This window comes from Rhinatrema bivittatum, chromosome 3 (assembly GCF_901001135.1).
Source record: "Rhinatrema bivittatum chromosome 3, aRhiBiv1.1, whole genome shotgun sequence".
In the NCBI taxonomy this organism is placed as follows: domain Eukaryota; kingdom Metazoa; phylum Chordata; class Amphibia; order Gymnophiona; family Rhinatrematidae; genus Rhinatrema; species Rhinatrema bivittatum.
In genome coordinates, this window is record NC_042617.1 from 585,292,407 (window position 1) to 585,311,857 (window position 19,451).

The 19,451-nt window shown below is 45.8% G+C and overlaps 1 protein-coding gene across 4 annotated transcripts in view; it reads right to left on the reverse strand.

Moving 5' to 3' along the window:
- SYNJ2 (synaptojanin 2) overlaps window positions 1-19,451 on the reverse strand; it is a 257,365-nt gene that overhangs the window by 172,780 nt on the left and 65,134 nt on the right. For all 4 annotated transcript variants that reach the window (XM_029596673.1, XM_029596671.1, XM_029596672.1 and 1 more), the window contains 2 exons: window positions 16,232-16,505; window positions 1,241-1,466 (listed from right to left, as the gene is read on the reverse strand). In XM_029596673.1, the coding sequence (XP_029452533.1) occupies window positions 1,241-1,466; window positions 16,232-16,505 (500 nt within the window). The remainder of the gene's footprint in view (window positions 1-1,240; window positions 1,467-16,231; window positions 16,506-19,451) is intronic.

Genomic DNA, 19,451 nt, shown 5'->3' on the forward strand with positions numbered 1-19,451 from the left:
GTCTTCTTCTGCCGTCATTTCTATGTTTCATGTAGGCTGTTCCTTGTTGGTCAGGACTTTATCTATGGTCGGACACTGACATTACCTCAGCAGGGATTAACAAAGTCTTTGCAGAGCCCATAAACTGCAGGTGGCCATGGAAGGAGACAGTAATTTGCCACAGATTGGGAGAATGCACCCATTCTCAGAAATTTTTATAGTGAAGAACAAACATTTTTGCATTCATTTCTGAGGTAGAGGAGGATACACACACACACAGAGATGAGGTAATACTCTTTTATGGAGCAATTCTATTCCAGAATTATTAGGGAGGAAAAAAAAAACAGAAAAAGGGGAGAAAAATACAAGAGAAATGTAGGTGGTTCCTTTTGAATCCATAGCTCTAAGGCCATTTTATGATCATATTTAAACACTGAAGGACCTAAACCTTTGCTATAGGAAGACAATGGAAACAAAAACAACAAATGCACACATCAGATTCCACCCCCGAGACAAGAGCCAAAGAGAAGGCTGAGTTACGGCAAACTCTTTGGGGCCGATGCAAAATCATGCAGGAAAAACCATGCCTGAAAACTGGGCACATCCAGCTCTCCTGTGCGCCCGATGCAGTATTCACGTGAGCTGCTGCACTAAAAAGGACGTGCGAGGCATAAATTGTGCATCCGTCTTATTCCACAGCAGCTAATTTACCGCCACAATACACACAGCCTGGAGTGTGGATACTGTACACCCCGAAAATAATTTTTTTCTACATCAAGCCTTTTTATTTTATTATGCTGCTGCTTTCTGTAGTTCCTTCACCGAAAAGCAGTATTTTTGTTTTTTTTAGTTGAGCTCTTGAGGCGCGGCAAGACGACAGCTCTGGAGCTGGCGTTAAATTTTCAGTGTTAAAACGTGCACAATCGGGCACACGGCAATTTTATGCATTGAGGTAATAACTAATACCCTCATCTGCATGGCATTTACATGTGATGAGTGCTAATAGCTGCGCGCTTGTTTGGACACACCGATCCCATTACTGCATCGGGAGTTATTCTAGCGTGTCCAAAACACGCGTCCGACTGCGTGTCGAGCTGTACTATACTGCATCGGCCCCTCTGTGAGAGGGAGAAGAATGAAAAGCCACACCATGCATGATAAACTTTTAAACCCAAACTTGCAGGCTGTTAAATTGTGTCTACAAACAGTACAATAATTGTTCGCCTGTGGATTCACTTATTTAGAGAGACAGTCACATTACCTGCTCCGTCTCAACAAAGTTCGACACGTATCCGTCGTCGTCCACACCGCGGATGTGGAACCTGGCGCCAGCTCGCACGCAGCTGATCCGCGAGATGAGGCAGGCCTTGGCCTTCTGGTGCGAGGCGTAGACAGTGCGGATCTCCACCACCCCACAGATCACCTTCAGCAGCCAGTCGGAGCAGCTCACCTGGTGGTGTTTCAAGGGTACGTGCAGCTGCTGGTTCCTGTCAAATAATGCACAATCAGGGTCAGCTCCGAGTCCTAGAGGGTGCAGAGTGGAAAAGCAATGTTGGAACCTCGTTTCCTGGAAGCACAGCCACAGTCACCTGTACTGTTCAGACATTATTACATTCTTTTTAGGTCTCTGTTTTGCTGCCTAAGAGGGCTACCTTGCATCTCATCTCTAAAATATTAAAAATAATGCAAAAACAGCACCTCATGACCTTTAAATCATCAAGTTTATGAAGACAAGGAAGCATCTACTTTCCTGACCTAGTAGACTTTCTACTCAGAGTGAGTTCATTTGGCTATAAAGGCAATACAAGGAAAAGTTTTAAGGTCCTTCTATGTAATAAAGAAAACCCTGGACAGAATCAACCCCACCCTTCAACACCCTTGTGTGTCGGGGAAGAGTATAATGATAGGGGTATACTACCATCCACCTGGCCACGATGGTGAGACGACAGTGAAATGCTAAGAGAAATTAGGGAAGCTAACCAAATTGGTAGTGCGGTAATAATGGGAGATTTCAATTACCGATAGAGAAACGTGTCTGTTTATCCACAGAACAACGATACAGCCTCTAAGAACAAAGGGAAGTACAATTCTTTGAGTTTTAAGAAAAACGTAAAAAAGTTAAAAATTACTTTGCAAAAGTTGGACTAATGGACCTATGATTAAAAAGGACCCACACAGGTGTGCAATACGTGTAAACTTGCAGCACCGTGGGTGTTATGAAGGTCCCAAATTCACAAATGATTTCTGTGGAAATTCCAAGCACCTAAAAAACAAAAAATTGTGATACAACGTATTTTTCTGGATGAGATTTAAATTACCCCAATATTGACTGGGTAAATGTATCATTGGGACAGTCTGTGTGTCCATGGAAGCATCCCCAAGAATGGGTACAGTGCAAAACCAGGATGGTGCCCATTACCACTCACCATGCAATAAAAAAACATTCAGTCTGGCATCGCCTCATTCACAGCGACATAAACTCTCTCAAATGGGCAGACTGAATGGGCCATCTTGGTCTTTATCTGCTGTCATTTACTAAGACGACGATGGCGATATTAAAAAACCAGCAAACAAACAAAAAAGACCCCCTAAATTTACAAACCTAGATTAGGTGGTTCATATTCAGCACACTGGTCTGGCAATAGTTTAATGCGGAGGGCAATCCCCGCAATATTGGGCCCCTCCCCGACAATCTATCACAGCAGTACCACGGTGCGATTGTTTATCATGGCACAAACGCGTGACAAACAGTCGCACCACGGCTGGAGTCACCATCGCTGAAAGGGCGAGAGGCCCAAAACAATCGCATCCCCCTTAAAGGCCACCAGTCACCCCAGGGGGTCACTGGAGATCCCCCTGCCCGCCCACCCTTCCCCACCTCCTCCCCTTAATATTTACAAAAGCCCTCTTAATCTCACCAGCTCCCCCCAGCCCATCCAAATAGAACACAATCCCTGGTGTCTAGGGTACCCCAACACAAAAAACTAATGTTATTTGTAAACCGATCTGATATGAATTTCTTTCATGAAGGTCGGTATATAAAAATGTTAAATAAATAAATAAATAAATAAATAATCTTGGTAGTCTGGGGGGGGGGGGGCTGCAGGCAGACCCCAACCTCCTAACTCCCCCTACCTCTAAAATGGATTTTCAATAGCCAGCGGAGGCCTGGAGCACCCCCCTACCCCTGAGACAGGTCAATGTAATTTTTCAAAATGGCGCTGATCTGACTTTGCCTCTATCATGTGACAGGGGCAACGTCTGGGGTTTGGACTTAGGCCATGTGGGGAGTTGTGGGGTACCCTAGACACCAGGGATTGTATTTTATTTACTCCCCACTATCAATTGTGGGGACTAAAGAAATAAAAACATTCTCCTAAAAGTTCTTCTCATTTGTGCATTGCTTCCCCTCTCTGTAACTCTGGGTCTCGTTCCTCCCAAAAGCAAAAACAGATAATGTGTCTAAACAATTGGACCGAAGACTGGAAATCTCATCACCACTTCATATGGCCGAGCATAACATCGCCATCTGTTTAAACAGGGAAAGTGCAGCGGCTGGTAATTTTGATTCTTTTATTTGGGGCAGGCAGGGGCATTTTTAGTATTTACTACGTGATAGAAGGATGAGTCCTGACAGGCAGTGCAACTGAAGGCTAAACTGCAGTCATGACTTGGCTGTGTCCTGATCGCTCACCCACATCGCTCTAGAAACTTTACTTGTGGCCAGGAGAAAAGTATCCAGCACTAACAAAACCTTGAGCAGGCCCATCTCTCTATACTGGGGGTTTAATGCCCTCGTGTGCATGGAATTTCCATTCACGGGTTCTAAAGAGAACGCACAGTTTTGCAGGCACATTTTATGCACATAAAACTCCTTGCTGCGTCGGAAGTAAGGTTTACACACACAAAATGCACGCATAACTAGAGGTAGAACTGCGTTCTGCTAAACTTACCTTATTGCATTGCTCTGTCTGATAGCTGCCTATTCACTGAAAATGGACATCTAAGTATCTGAGTTAGGCACCTATTTTCAGCCAAACTTAGGTACTTAAATTTAGGCCTGCAATTTGTTTGCCTAGATGTCCTAAGATAGTTGCCCAATACTGAAACTCAGTGCTGAGCACCTAACTCCTCCCCGTAGGCACCCAACTATTAGGAAGGAAGAGTGGTCCATGAGGGGATGAATGCTTCTGGGGGCGTGACATGAAGAGAGGTGAATGCTGGGAGTAAGTGAGGAGGGTTTTGAATATCGCTGGACAGCACAAGGAGGAGCTGAATGTTGTGGGGATGGTGAGGAGCGGGTAAATGTCATTTTCCTCCCCATCTCTCCGACGTCAACAATGCAGATCGGACCGCCTGGCACCTTATTCCTCTGCAAGGTCAATGCCGTTTGTGTGTTCTGCGGCAAGCACGAGGGAGCCATGGCTACAGTGGGGAGGAGAAAGGATCAGGATTGGGGGGGGGGGGGCTTGCATGAGAGGGTTCTGAGTGTGAAATTGTGTGGGGAGTGGATGGGCCATGAGAGAAGGTGTGAGAAAGCCATAGGTGGGAAGGTGTGAGAAAGCCATAGGTGGGAAGAAGAGATGGCAGAGCCAGAAATAATGCCAGGGTAGGAGGTGGGGTAGAGAGAGAGAGAGAGAGAGGATAGTGACAGAACCAGAGCTGATGAATGGGATGGGGGGAAAATGAATGGCAGAGAGGTAGGAGGAGATGGGGGGGGGGGGGGGAGAAAGGGTGTCGGGGGATACTGATGCTGGGCAGAGCGTGAAGAGAGGGGCTGCAGAGCAGCCATCATAGTTCTTGTGAGCGATGTCATACTAGGGTTGTGGAGAGAAGCATGGGAGAAATGTAGCAGGATTGAGATGGACTCGTGGGGAGGAGAGAGAGAGAGAGGGAGAGGAGAGAGAGAGGGAGAGGGAGAGGAGAGGGAGGAGAGAGAGAGGAGAGAGAGGGAGAGGGAGAGAGGGAGAGAGAGAGGAGAGAGGGAGAGGGGGAGGAAGGAGAGAGAGAGGGAGAGAGAGAGGAGAGAGAGAGAGAGGGAGAGGGAGAGAGAGATCGGCATTTGGCCCCCCCCGCTCCATGCAGAGCAGGTGCTGGGCTAAGGTTGCTTTTGACGTCCCCTTTTGGGCTCGCATAGAGACTGAAAAGGACAGTGAGATGTCCTCCCAGTTTGGTACCCTGGGCAGTCACTTTACAGCCACCCCTAGCACTGGCTCTGCCCCTCAAAGAGGACTTTTCCATCTCTTGAAAACAGGAGGCAGTTTGGTACTGTGCATGGCGATTCCTTGGCCCCCAGCGTGCTGGTGTGACCTTTCTGCGCAGGGTTTGCTCTGTTTTCCTAATAGGAGGTGTATTGGCAGTTTTGAGCCTGGTGTAATGTTTGCAGCGCTGCTTTTTCATAGGTTGAGTGCTGATTTGGATTGGGAGGCTTACTGTATTGTAATTATAATTCTGTTTACGCATGGCTTTCGGAGGGCCAAGCCCACCCCCAACTCACCTGGAGTACTGTGTGCAATTCTGGTCACCGCCTCTCAGAAAGGCGGTGGAGAAAGTGGAGAGAGTGGAGAAAGTGCAGAGAAAGTGCAGAGAAGTGCGACCAGAATGATAAGGGACATGGAACGGCTGCCCTATGAGGTCTACAAAATCATGAAAGGACTTGAACAAGTTAATGTGAATCGGTTATTTACTCTCCCAGATAACAGAAGGACCAGGGGGAACTCCATGAAGTTAGCAAGTAGCACATTTAAAACAAACTGAAGAAAACTCTTTTTCACTCAGTGCACAGTTAAGCTCTGGAATTCATTGCCAGGGGATGTGGTTACAACATTTAGTGTAACCGGGTTTAGAAAAGGTTTGGATAAGTTCCTAGAGGATAAATCCATCAATTTTTATGACGGTAATTAATAAGCAATAGTAGCTTGAGATCTATTTAATGTTTGGGATCCTGCCAGGTACTTGTGACCTGGATTGGCCACTGTTGGAAACAGGATACTGGGCTTGATGGACCCTAATTATGACCTAGTATGGTATATCTTATGTTCTTATGCCCCCAACCCGGTCAGTTCATGGGCATGGTGGCATATGGGGAGGGTCACAGGTCACACAAAGCGCTATGACTTCCTGGGGTTTCTGGAAGGGGGGGGGGGAGGGGGCGGCGAGAGCAGGGAGTCTTTTCAAGGCCGGTAGGGTTGTTCTTCATTCTGGGGCTCTTCTGCATGTCAGTCAGTCACAGCAGAAAATAACGCTGTCCATTCTTCAAAATAAAGTCTTTGGTTTAAAGTCCAATACAAGTGCACCAGAGAATACTGCCCCGCTCACAAACTCCAAAAAACAGACCTCCGTTTCCTTCACTACTTCTCTTCATTCAATCCCAAGCAGGTCAGCTCTCAGGGAAGGTGTCCTTCCACCCTGGGCTTAACTTCATTCAGCTCCTCTCTCTGTCTCTGGAGCCTCAGACTCACCTGCAGGATCAGACTTTGAGCCTGTGGATATTCCCAGACTGGCTCTCTTTCCTCCGACACCTATCTGGCACACTAAGAACTTAAGACGGAGGTTTCCCCTCAAGCCTTGTATCCTGTTTCCAACAGTGACCAATCCAGATCACAAGTACCCGACAAGATCCCAAACTGTAAATAGGTCCTATGCTGTTATCTCACAGTGATAAGTAGTGGTTATTTCTTAAATCTACTCGGTTTATAAAATATGTATTGACTTCTCCTCAGGAGCTTGTCCAAACCTCTTATAAAACCAACTACACTAACTGCCTTAACCACATCCTCCAGCAATGAATTCCAGAGTTTAATTGTGCATTGAGTAAAAATTAATTTTCTCTAATTTGTTTTGAATGTGCTACGTACTAACTTCATAGAATGTCTATGTCCCCTAGTCTTTGTATTTTTTGAAAGAGCAAATAACCGATTTACATCAGCAGTTTTATTCCACTCATGATTTTATACATCTCTCTCATATCAGCCATCTCTTCTCCAGGCCAAAAAGCCCTAACCTCTTTAGCCTTTCCTCATAGGGGAGGCCCTTTCATCCCCTTTTATCACCCAATGACTCTGAAGCATCTCTCTTCTCTCTTGGGTCCCCCCTCAGATTCATTTATTTTTCTTGGAACTTTTCCCTTCAGCATACTCTGGACCTCCTGGGATTTCCCTCTCCTGGTATACTGCAGTTCTCCTCCTCCCCCCTCTTCTCCCAGACTTTCCTCGTAGAAAGACAAGGTCCTTCAACCCTGTTCTAAGGCTGATTCTAGACTCCCCAAGTTTTGGACCCTCTCATTGTATCACATGGGTGCAGGGATTTTATACTCATTTACAACCCTTCTCAAGGGGGAGTGATACACTACAGTACATGCCTACCGTACACCGACGTAACGCTACAGGGCAGGGTCCGGTGAGATCTAACACCCATGGCTGGCAGGATGACCTGTCGAGGCCGGAACCGCCATACTAACCAGGGACAAAACTGCTCGTGAGAGGCATATTTGGGGGTCCTCTTACACACAAGCCACAACTAGTACTAATCCCATCTGAGGTACTTACAGACACTCTGGTATCCTCTTAATCCTTGCATGACGGACACAGGCTGACAAAATGACTGCCAGTGTCATGGGAATCCAGCAAGGAGAGAGATGCCAGACCAGAACATCAGCCCTTTCCTCTCCAAAAAGTAAAAACTTGAAATGAACACCAGTTTTAGCTGGGTTTCACCTTCTCACCCCTTGCAAGCCTTCTGTGATCCTATTAACAAATCCTAATCCAATGTCTGGGGAGGCTTCTGACCTACAATTAACATTTATAACAGGGAACACACAAGCTCTGTTTGACTTAGGATATCAGAGATGTTGGCTGGGTCCATTTCCCATTACAGAGTCTAGCACGGGGATTTTGGGTCAGTGTTGTCCAAAAGCAGCTGGTTTACGTTGCACGGCAATCTATGCCAGCAGAAGAGCTGGACCGAGAGCTGGCCTCTGTTCTGGAACAGTCTCATCTGCAAGCAGACAGTCCTGGGCAGGTCAAACACAGAACAGCCTCCAGCAAGAGAGCCTCTCAGGCTAGCTCTCCTGGCAGTGCTCCACACGGCCATGCAGGAGATCAGGACTCGCTTCTCCAGCCTGCTTTCTGTGGCTTGCACTAGCCATGCTGCAGAGACACCCCAGCAGGGGAGGGAGGGAGTCCCAGCTATTGCACAATAATAAGATTCAGGGTGCACATGCATCGATTTCCAGAGTGAGCTGAGGTCTGTGATCTGGTTGAGGGACTGTCACAGGGGGTCCTGGCTAGCCGCAAGGGAGATGAAAATCCCCAGACGAGCGAGAAATGAAAGCTTGTGAGACTGTAGCCCTAGTAGGAGGTTGCGCCAACTGAACTGGAAGCCCAAAGAAGCCTTAACGTGCATCTTGCCAGAGCCGACGACAGCTGACCTAAAGAATCAGATAAAGCCTGGTTTTTATATCCCATTATTCTGGGTAATTATTATTATTAAAGAGAGTCTTATCAAATTAAATCAAGTCTCCAACCAGCATGTCTCTGCTTTTATTTATTCATTATCACCTGATATTTATTTACCAGCACTGCTTTGCTCCCCTGCATGGATGCTGGGTGTATTACTGTCACTCTGAGGGCATCATCTTACACTATGCAGACAGCCGCGTCTTTCACTTTCCTTTCATTGTGCTTCTCTGCTCATTAAAACTGTAGTAACACACACAGACGTTCAAGGAGAAAGACGCCGCTTCCTGAGTCATACTGCTGTCACTGTGCCTTTCCATCTCATATACCTATATCTTGGTGAAATTGAGATCTATGCCCCCCATGTGACTCCTTTGGTTTTGCCATGGGTCTTTTGTTGTCGTCAATGAGAACGCCCTTCCTTTAGAAATTTCCAGGCTAACCTCTCTAAGTGCTATTCTGCTTTGGGTAAGATTCTGCAGTATTTTTATAGTACCAGACAGCTGGAATCTACCCTTTGTGTCAGCCAGGACTGAAGGGGTTAATCTTGCTGCATTAAATCCAAAGTGATGTTTGGACTGCACGTCCTCTAGTCTCCTTAAAAACGGTTAATATTGTAACATTCTGCAGTGTTATAGCCCATAGCACTGGCTTTCTGATCTGTGATTGTTCTTATAGAACTAGCTGAGAATGTACCAGAACTCTTTAGTCTTGGCTGAGAAACACAGCTGACCAGACCTGCATCAGGTCTTGTTCTACGTTTGAACAGTATTATGTGGACAGTCTGTTACTTGAGGTTCCGTAAGCAGTTTATTTAAACTGAGCCTTGATTGGGTAATGTTTTTTGTACAATCCCCTTTCCTTTTCCTGCAACGACATAGGAAAGTGTGGGAGAGAGGTTCTGGAAGCCAAATTTAGGATATTAGGTCAGAAGCTAAAATCCAGAACCTCCAGGGTGGCATTCTCTGAAATGCTTCCTGTTCCACGTGCAGGACCCCAGAGGCAGGCAGAGCTCCAGAGTTTCAATGCGTGGATGAGACGATGGTGTAGGGAAGAGGGATTCAGCTTTGTAAGGAACTGGGGAAACTTTTGGGGAAAGGGGAGACTTTTCCGAAAGGATGGGCTCCACCTTAACCAGAGTGGAACCAAGCTGCTGGCACTAACTTTCAAAAAGGAGATAGAGCAGCTTTTAAACTAGAACAAAGGGGAAAGCCGACAGTCACTCAGCAGTGCATGGTTCGGAGAAATGTATCCTTGAAGGATACTAATGAAACAGAAGAGTTAGGGCATCCCAACAGAGAGGTTCCATTAAAAGCAAATATAGTCCATATGCCTATATGTAAAAAATCACCAAAACTAATGATTTCCGAATTATCCCAAACAACTGAAAAGCAGGTTGTTAAAACAAACAAAAAACACACTTTGAAATGTCCATATGCCAATGCCAGAAGTCTAAGAAGTAAGATGGAAGAGTTAGTGTATAGCAGCAAATGATGAGATTGACATAATTGGCATCACAGAAACTTGGTTGAAGGAGGATAACCAATGGGACAGTGCTATATCAGGGTACAAATTATATCGCAATGATAGGGAGGATCAACTTGGTGGGGGTGTGGCACTTTATGTCCGGGAGGGTATAGAGTCCAACAGGCTAAAGATCATACAAGAGACTAAATGCTCAGTAGAATCTATATGGGTAGAAATCCCATGTGTGTTGGGTAAGAGTATAGTGATAGGAGTATACTACCGTCCACCTGGACAAAATGGTCAGACAGATGATGAAATGCTAAGAGAAATCAGGGAAGCAAACCAATTTGGCAGTGCAATAATAATGGGAGATTTCAATTACCCCAATATTGACTGGGTAAATGTAACATCAGGACTTGCTAGAGATATAAAGTTCCTGGATGTAATAAATGATTGTTTCATGGAGCAATTGGTTCAGGAACCAACAAGAGAGGGAGCTATTTTAGATTTAATTCTTAGTGGAACACAGGATTTGGTGAGAGAGGTAACGGTGGTGGGGCCACTTGGCAACAGTGATCATAACATGATCAAATTTAAACTAATAACTGGTAGGGGGACAATAAGTAAATCTGCAGCTCTAACACTAAACTTTCAAAAGGGAAACTTTGATAAAATGAGGAAAATAGTCAGAAAAAAACTGAAAGGTGCAGCTGCAAAGGTTAAAAGTGTTCAACAGGCTTGGACATTGTTTAAAAATACAATCCTAGAGGCGCAGTCCATATGTATTCCACGCATTAAGAAAGGTGGAAGGAAGGCAAAACGATTACCGTCATGGTTAAAAGGTGAGGTGAAAGAGGCTATTTTAGCCAAAAAATCATCCTTCAAAAATTGGAAGAAAGATCCATCTGAAGAAAATAGGATAAAACATAAGCATTGTCAAGTGTAAAACATTGATAAAACAAGCGAAGAGAGAATTTGAAATGAAGTTGGCCATAGAGGCAAAAACTCATAATAAAAACTTTTTTAAATATATCCAAAGCAAGAAACCTGTGAGGGAGTCGGTTGGACCATTAGATGACCGAGGGGTTAAAGGGGCTCTTAGGGAAGATAAGGCCATTGCAGAAAGACTAAATGAATTCTTTGCTTCCGTGTTTACTAGTGAGGATGTTGGGGAGATACCAGTTCCGGAGTTGGTTTTCAGGGGTGATGAGTCAGACGAACTGAACGAAATCACTGTCAACCTGGAAGATGTAGTAGGCCAGATTGACAAACTAAAGAGTAGCAAGTCACCTGGACCGGATGGTATGCATCCCAGGGTACTAAAGGAACTCAAAAATGAAATTTCTGACCTATTAGTTAAAATTTGTAACCTATCATTAAAATCATCCATTGTACCTGAAGACTGGAGGGTGGCCAATGTAACCCCAATATTTAAAAAAGGCTCCAGGGGTGATCCGGGTAACTATAGACCAGTGAGCCTAACTTCAGTGCCGGGAAAAATAGTGGAAACTATCCTCAAGATCAAAATTGTAGAGCATATAGAAAGACATGATTTAATGGGACACAGTCAACATGGATTTACCCAAGGGAAGTCTTGCCTAACAAACCTGCTTCATTTTTTTGAAGGGGTTAATAAACATGTGGATAAAGGTGAACCGGTAGATGTAGTGTATTTGGATTTTCAGAAGGCGTTTGACAAAGTCCCTCATGAGAGGCTTCTACGAAAACTAAAAAGTCATGGGATAGGAGGCGATGTCCTTTCGTGGATTACAAACTGGTTAAAAGACAGGAAACAGAGAGTAGGACTAAATGGTCAATTTTCTGAGTGGAAAAGGGTAAACAGTGGAGTGCCTCAGGGATCTGTACTTGGACCGGTGCTTTTCAATATATATATCAATGATCTGGAAAGGAATACGATGAGTGACGTTATCAAATTTGCAGATGATACAAAATTATTCAGAGTAGTTAAATCACAAGCAGACTGTGATACATTACAGGAGGACCTTGCAAGACTGGAAGATTGGGCATCCAAATGGCAGATGAAATTTAATGTGGACAAGTGCAAGGTGTTGCATATAGGGAAAAATAACCCTAGCTGTAGTTACACGATGTTAGGTTCCATATTAGGAGCTACCACCCAAGAAAGAGATCTAGGTGTCATAGTAGATAATACATTGAAATCGTCGGCTCAGTGTGCTGCAGCAGTCAAAAAAGCAAATAAAATGTTAGGAATTATTAGGAAGGGAATGGTTAATAAAACGGAAAATGTCATAATGCCTCTATATCGCTCCATGGTGAGACCACACCTTGAATACTGTGTACAATTCTGGTCGCCGTATCTCAAAAAAGATATAGTTGCAATGGAGAAGGTACAGAGAAGGGCAACCAAAATGATAAAGGGGATGGAACAGCTCCCCTATGAGGAAAGGCTGAAGAGGTTAGGGCTGTTCAGCTTGGAGAAGAGACGGCTGAGGGGGGATATCATAGAGGTCTTTAAGATCATGAGAGGTCTTGAACGAGTAGATGTGACTCTGTTATTTACACTTTCGAATAATAGAAGGACTAGGGGGCATTCCATGAAGTTAGCAAGTAGCACATTTAAGACTAATCGGAGAAAATTCTTTTTCACTCAACGCACAATAAATCTCTGGAATTTGTTGCCAGAGGATATGGTTAGTGCAGTTAGTGTAGCTGGGTTCAAAAAAGGTTTGGATAAGTTCTTGGAAGAGAAGTCCATTAACTGCTATTAATCAAGTTTACTTAGGGAATAGTCACTGCTATTAATTGCATCAGTAGCATGGGATCTTCTAGGTGTTTGGGTAATTGCCAGGTTCTTGTGGCCTGGTTTGGCCTCTGTTGGAAACAGGATGCTGGGCTTGATGGACCCTTGGTCTGACCCAGCATGGCAATTTCTTATGTTCTTATGTTCTTAAGTTGTATTTTTCATGTTCCTCCTTTTTCTTAGTTTGTTAGCTCTGTGTCTGATCAATGACCCACTGGGTGATCCCAGTATTTTTGTGTTTGGTCTGTATGTGTCATTTCTAGGAGGATGCAATGTCCCTAGAAACCACTAAGAGATAATTTGTGGGGTAGAGTACTTTTTCGGAGGCAAGCAGCAATTCAGTTGATGAATGGGAGGTTGCCAGTATAGGGGCACATATGCAGATGCAGAAGGGGTTGGAGCAGTACTTAGCAGGACCTTCAGGTGACCTGGGGGTTAACACCTTTAGAGGGGATTAGGGGTAGTACTGAGGCATTATCTAACAATCTATAAAAAATGTGGCAGTGTTAACAGTACTCTCTCAAACATGGAGGGATCAGACTTAATAAAAAGAAAAAAAATATAATGGTGTTCATTCCTGAACTGTTAAATATAAACTCATTAGAGAACAACTGTTCAACCTGTTCATTGCTGGGGGTTTGAGTGAACAGATTTATGTGTGTGTTTCAATCAGGATCTCTGATTAAAAGGACATTTTCCCTATATTTATGATGAGATGCATTCATCTCCTTGAAGTTATTGAAAATCTCTTGGATCATATGCATCCACATTAAATGCTGACACAGCACACATTTAGATCTTTTGTTTTCCCTCATTTGTGTGTAATCTGTGCACCGAACCACCGTTTGGTTTGTGGGATCAGACTTAATGACATCCAATGGTGCATCTTGCTAGTACAGCGCTTCTCATTAAAAAAAAAGAGGCGGGGGAATAGGAGGAACAAACAGTACCAAGACACACAAGGAGGACTATGCAGAGTCTGCTGCTAGCCAAAAGCTTTCATAGCAATAGTACGAGGATGACACAAAAAGTCACAGAAGCATCCATAAGAGATGCGGCTTCCATTCCATGGAAACGTAGCCTGCCCGCGTGGCACTGGTATTGGAAGTGGGCTACTTTTCCATGGGCCACCCTGTAGGATGCAGAGATTTCTTTTAGTTCTGTATCGTCTTGATATCTGCTTCCTTGATGTTTCACAAAAAAAATGTGGGTGCGGGAAACGGAGGGGGGAGGGCTCTGAAATTTGGCACATGTGGATAAAGTCTCTGTCCCAGTCAGTAGATTTTTTTGTTTCTTTGGAAAAGGGGGCAGGAGGGGTTTGGCCTGGCTCACCTTCGCCACACCCCTGAGCTTCCAGTCCAGAAGAACAAGGCCCCAACGCCATTCACTGCCATTTACGACAGGAGGTGAGAGGTGGGTAAGTCATGTTCCATCATTCATAGCCTTATAAAGATTTAGATCCCACTCCAGGTAACATCAAATGACACAGAAAAGCAGGTAATAAAACGAGAGCAGAGCAGACAGCCAGGGGTTGTTCCCCAATTAGAGCCCACCACCCTCCTTCCCTCTCTATAACCCAATCGCTGCCATTGCAGTTAGGGAGGTCCCTTCCGAACCTTGCATGCGCCCATCCTGAATACTACTGGAAGGCAGCGTCATTCATGGGGATTCCTTGCCCACCCTCCACAGGGCTGTGAGCTCGGATCCTGCAGCAGGGCCGGGAGAGAACCTCAGCCTTCCAAATACTGCAGCTCACTATTTTATTATTATTATTTTGCAGTAGAACATGAAAAGTATTAACGTCATGGATTTCAGCATACGGTGGACATAGTGTACCCAACACGGGAAAAACAGCTGAATTCACACAAGTCTGGCACTTATGAAGGCAGCTGTCAAATCATCAAGGCCTCGGCAATGCGGTTACTGCTCGGCCGTTTCAGACTGGTCCTGATTCCAACTACTTGTCAAGCTTCAGAATTGCTAAAATCTTTTTTTGTTTGTTTGTGTGTGCTCGGCTGCCTCAGAAATGCTCGTGAATGTTTAATCCCAAATTATTTCGTCCTCCTTTAGAAGCAGACAAAATGTTTAAGTTCAGGGGGCTTCCAAGAGACTTGAGGTTTTTCTGATGCAGCCTGAGGGAGGAGAGAGGAGGCGAGCAAAGCCCAGCACCCTGGTTCCACTCCCTACGATCAGAGCATTAATGAGATCATTCTGCTGGTTATGAGGCAAAGAAGGACTTAATGACCCTTCCTCAGCACATCTATCGGCTTACAAGGCCTTTCCAGAAAAAGTTTACCTCCGATTGCCTTGCCAAGGGCCTGGCCAATAGGATTTAGAACAATGCAACATAAGAACATAAGAAATTGCCCTGCTGGGTCAGACCAAGGGTCCATCAAGCCCAGCATCCTGTTTCCAACAGTGGCCAATCCAGGCCATAAGAACCTGGCAAGTACCCAAACATTAAGAAGATCCCATGCTACTGATGCAATTAATAGCAGTGGCTATTCCCTAAGTAAACTTGATTAATAGCAGTTAATGGACTTCTCCTCCAAGAACTTATCCAAACCTTTTTTGAACCCAGCTACACTAACTGCACTAATCACATCCTCTGGCAACAAATTCCAGAGATTTATTGTGCGTTGAGTGAAAAAGAATTTTCTCCGATTAGTCTTAAATGTGCTACTTGCTAACTTCATGGAATGCCCCCTAGTCCTTCTATTATTCGAAAGTGTAAATAACCGAGTCACATCTACTCGTTCAAGACCTCTCATGATCTTAAAGACCTCTATCATATCCCCCCTCAGCCGTCTCTTCTCCAAGCTGAAAAGTCCTAACCTCTTTAGTCTTTCCTCATAGGGGAGCTGTTCCATCCCCTTTATCATTTTAAATGCAAGTTTAAAGCAGTTAAATGGTAGCAAGTTAATCCCTTAAAATGGTATGCTGAACCCTTGTTTAGTCTGTCCCATTCCCCAGGGTTCTTCCTTTTTTATCCTAATACACATTTCTTATATTTTAACTCTTTTTGAACTAAAAAAAAAAGATGTGTGCTTTTTATTATGGCAACACCAAGCATTTAAAAAAAATATATACATTTCCAACATATATTTGTATTTCAGGAGTTACATAATAATTACTAGCCAGGTGGACTTGGGAAAACCACTGCAACAGGAAATGGATCAGCTCTTTGGGATCTGCTGAGTACCTCCCAGTGACTCAGTCTGGCCACCGTCGGAGACAGGATGCTGGGCTCCATAGACCTTGCTCTGCCCCAGCAGGGCGCATCTTAGGTTCATCGTGGTGGGAAAGTGCCTAAATGGAAGAATGTTCCAGAAACTACACACACACACACCCCTGCCTCCTCCAGATTAAGCTAAAAATCTGTACATAAGGAGAACCTTAATACTGTTTTTGCTGCAAGATAAATTTTCTACATGAAAAGCTTGCAATACGCTTTTACAAAAATAAAATCAGGTTTAGCCCTCGGCTCGAATAGAATAACTCAGCCAGGCTTCTCCTCTCCCGCCAGAAGACAGAAGGTAATACTAACCAGAAGAAGCAGCTGCCCGCCTCCTTGCTGCCCTCAGCGCTCTGCTTCTGCGCCCGCACGGTCAGGTCAAAGCTGGATCCCGCGTTAGGCCAGGAGAAGTAGCACATCCCGGAGCTGAGGATTTTCCGGAGCGCGGCGACCCGCTCCTCTTCCTTGGTGCCCTCTTGGAGGGCACAAAAGTCCGCGGCTGTGATTTTGTACACTTCCGCGTCCAGGATCCTGCCCACCGACGTGCAGCCGGTCACCAGCACCAGGAATTGCAGCCTGCTGTCACCTGCAAGAAAAAAAAACAGCAGCGGAAAAACGTTCAGTCTCGCACAACCACCCGGGTCTTGACCTTGAACGCAGCATTAGAGACACGGGATGTGACCCAGTTTCCCCAAGGGTTGCTTTAGGTCACTCCTACTTTTCCCCACACTCCCTCCCCATGATGCACCGTGGTATCTGGAAGTGCTGACTGCAAACAAGAAACAGCGCTAAAAAAAATACCACGATGCGTTGGAATGGAAGCTCAAAAACCGGGACCGGCCTGCATCACCTTGTCTGCAACGCGCGGTACACCCCCTGAATTCCCTCATCGGTTTCTTCAGCGCACAAGCATGAGGCAATTGAGAAGCTCTGTCCATTGTTTATTTGATGTGTTTTTATATCCGGCGGCACGTTGGGAACATCACCTCGGTTTACAGGTGACACAAATGCAGCAACAGGCTTTACGTGTAGCACACGGGCGGAATAATACAGCGACAGGGACTGCACGGCGTGCAAATATTGTAACAGGGTTTGTACAGAAAACAAATATTGTAACAGGGAGAGACTAAGCGAAGGAATTATGTACAATAACAAGGCGGGAGAAAGGTAATGTGAAAGAGAGGGAGGTTGGCATAGAGGAAGGGGAGGAAAGGGAGAAAAAAGTGTAGTTGGAGAAGAGTATTCTGAGCTTATATTAGGGGGGGGGCGACCTTGGTAGGGTGGATCTTCGGACGGAGGGGTGAGGGACGGGGAATGGTTCAGGTCAATGCTTGCTTGAACAGCCATGTCTTGAGATTCTGCTTGAATTTTCTTGGACACGGCTCCTGGGGGAGGAAGAGAGGCGATGTCGCTCCGGAGAGAAGAAGGACCTGCGAGGGAGAGGGCACGCTCTCTGCTGGTCACCAGGGTGAGGGGGTGTGCAGGACTGCAAGGTATTGTTACTGCAGGGCAGCCTAGAAGGATCCTCTGGCATCTTCCAAGCTTTCTGCTCTTGGTAGACGTGAGAAGATTAATTTTCTTTACCATCTGCTATGATGGATTGGGCAAGGTTTATTGTACGAATTGCCTTTTGTGTACGTTTGGACAGCGGGCATCTTAGCGCTCTCTCCCAGCAGACGGGAGACTCAGACCTGTCCAATGCACAGAGCTGGTCCTTTAAGCTGGAAGACTCCAACAACCCATCCCTCTCTCTTCCCTTCCATTTCTCGTCTTGTTTAAATCCCTTTCTCCCGATATGGTTAACCCCCTGTGCCTTGATGCCCAGAAGTCTCTTGCACGGCTGCTACTGAGACGCATGGGCCAGTCCCATCAACTTTCTCTTTATATTTCTCGGATGACTCTGGGCTTTTCTGTCACAGAGAATTGTATTCTCGTTAGCTAAACCTTTTCAGCAAGAAATGAAAACAAAACGAACAAAAAAACAAAAACCCAAACCAACCGACCACCTTTGTGCCGAGGGAACATGCAGCTTGCGCTTTCCTCTCACAGATCTGGAGCTCACCTCGCACGATGGGTGATAATCCTGATCCACGCGTGGGAAGATATCTTCAGGCTGCCCCGGGTCACGCAGCACGACCACGTCTCATAGCGGTAACGCACCAGAAAGGTCCAGAGAAAAACCTCAAGATTACCAAAAGCTCGGATTACGAAACCACGCAGCCACGCCAAAGAGAGTTCCCAACGTAATAAGGTGTGGGTTAAAATCGGGGCAGGGGAACTCCGCGCACATTTTCTTATTGCACGTATTTAAATAAAAAAAACGTTTAACTCTGGATGCAGTAAGCTAATGATACGACAACGCAGAGAGAGTTAAAACAGCGTGCGGACTGGAAAACGGGCACACAAACCCCGAGTTAAAACCTGCGTTCAGCACAGGCTAATTACACATTTTAACTTGGTGGGGGGGTGTCTCTCAGGTGTGATTTATGTGCACAAAACAAGTTTTGTGCGTATAAGAGGTCTTTATACACACAACACACGATTCGAGCGCATAAAATGATTTGTGCGCACTAAAAATGCTTTGGCTGGGCCCCAGTGCCAGGACTCTGGCTTCTGCCTATAGACTGACCCTAGTGCCGGAAACCCTTACTCCACCTCTGACCGGGAGTTACATTCCCACGAGTCAAGCCAGTGCTCCTCTCTGCACTGAGGGGGAGTGGTTAATGCCCTCCCTCGTTTGCAAGGCAAGGCTGCTAAACGGGGCGCAGTGGTTTCCACGCACTCCATGCTTCATCGGGAGTAACATCGGCGCATAAAAAAGGAGCTCACAACTGCGGGTAAAGCTCTGCTGAGTGCCACCTTATTTACTGAAAATCATTTATCAATTGCATCTCTCTAAGCCACTTTATTACATCTTCTGGCCCAGAGCGAGAGAGATCGGGAGACAGACGTTTCCAGAGAACCTGGAGCTGTGCAGCACTGCTTACTTCTGGTTGGGAGAACCTGGATAACTGTCCCCAGAGGCACAGAAAAATATCTGCCACGCTCTCCAGGCTAGCAGCCCGGGAATCCCTGCAGGGGAAAGATTAGCCTCAAGGGACTGATGGTGGCAAAGGGTTTACCGAAGCTCAGGGGCACTGAATCTCTCTGCCCCACATGGGGGGAGCTCGGACCCCAATCTCTCTGCTCCTCCCTAACCACAAGCTTCACTCCACGACGGGTAAGGAAGCCAAGGGCTCCTCGCGTGTATTCTTATTCTTCCTTTCCCTCACTCCAGCGTTAGCGCCATGAAAGCGTGAGGTGAGGGGAGGAAGGGAAATGGTTAGAGCTGGTGACCCCAGCAGGACACATCGGCCTCAGCTGGGCACACACGGGAGGAGAAGGGGAAAAGACGCCGGACAGAACTGGACCCAGGGCAAGGACGGCTTTTGTTCAGATTTATATGTTTGCAGACTCGCAGTCTGACTGAAAGGGGCAGCGTGGGGGTCACACCACCCCTCTCAGGATCTGGTGCCCAGGGTAGTTACCCTGC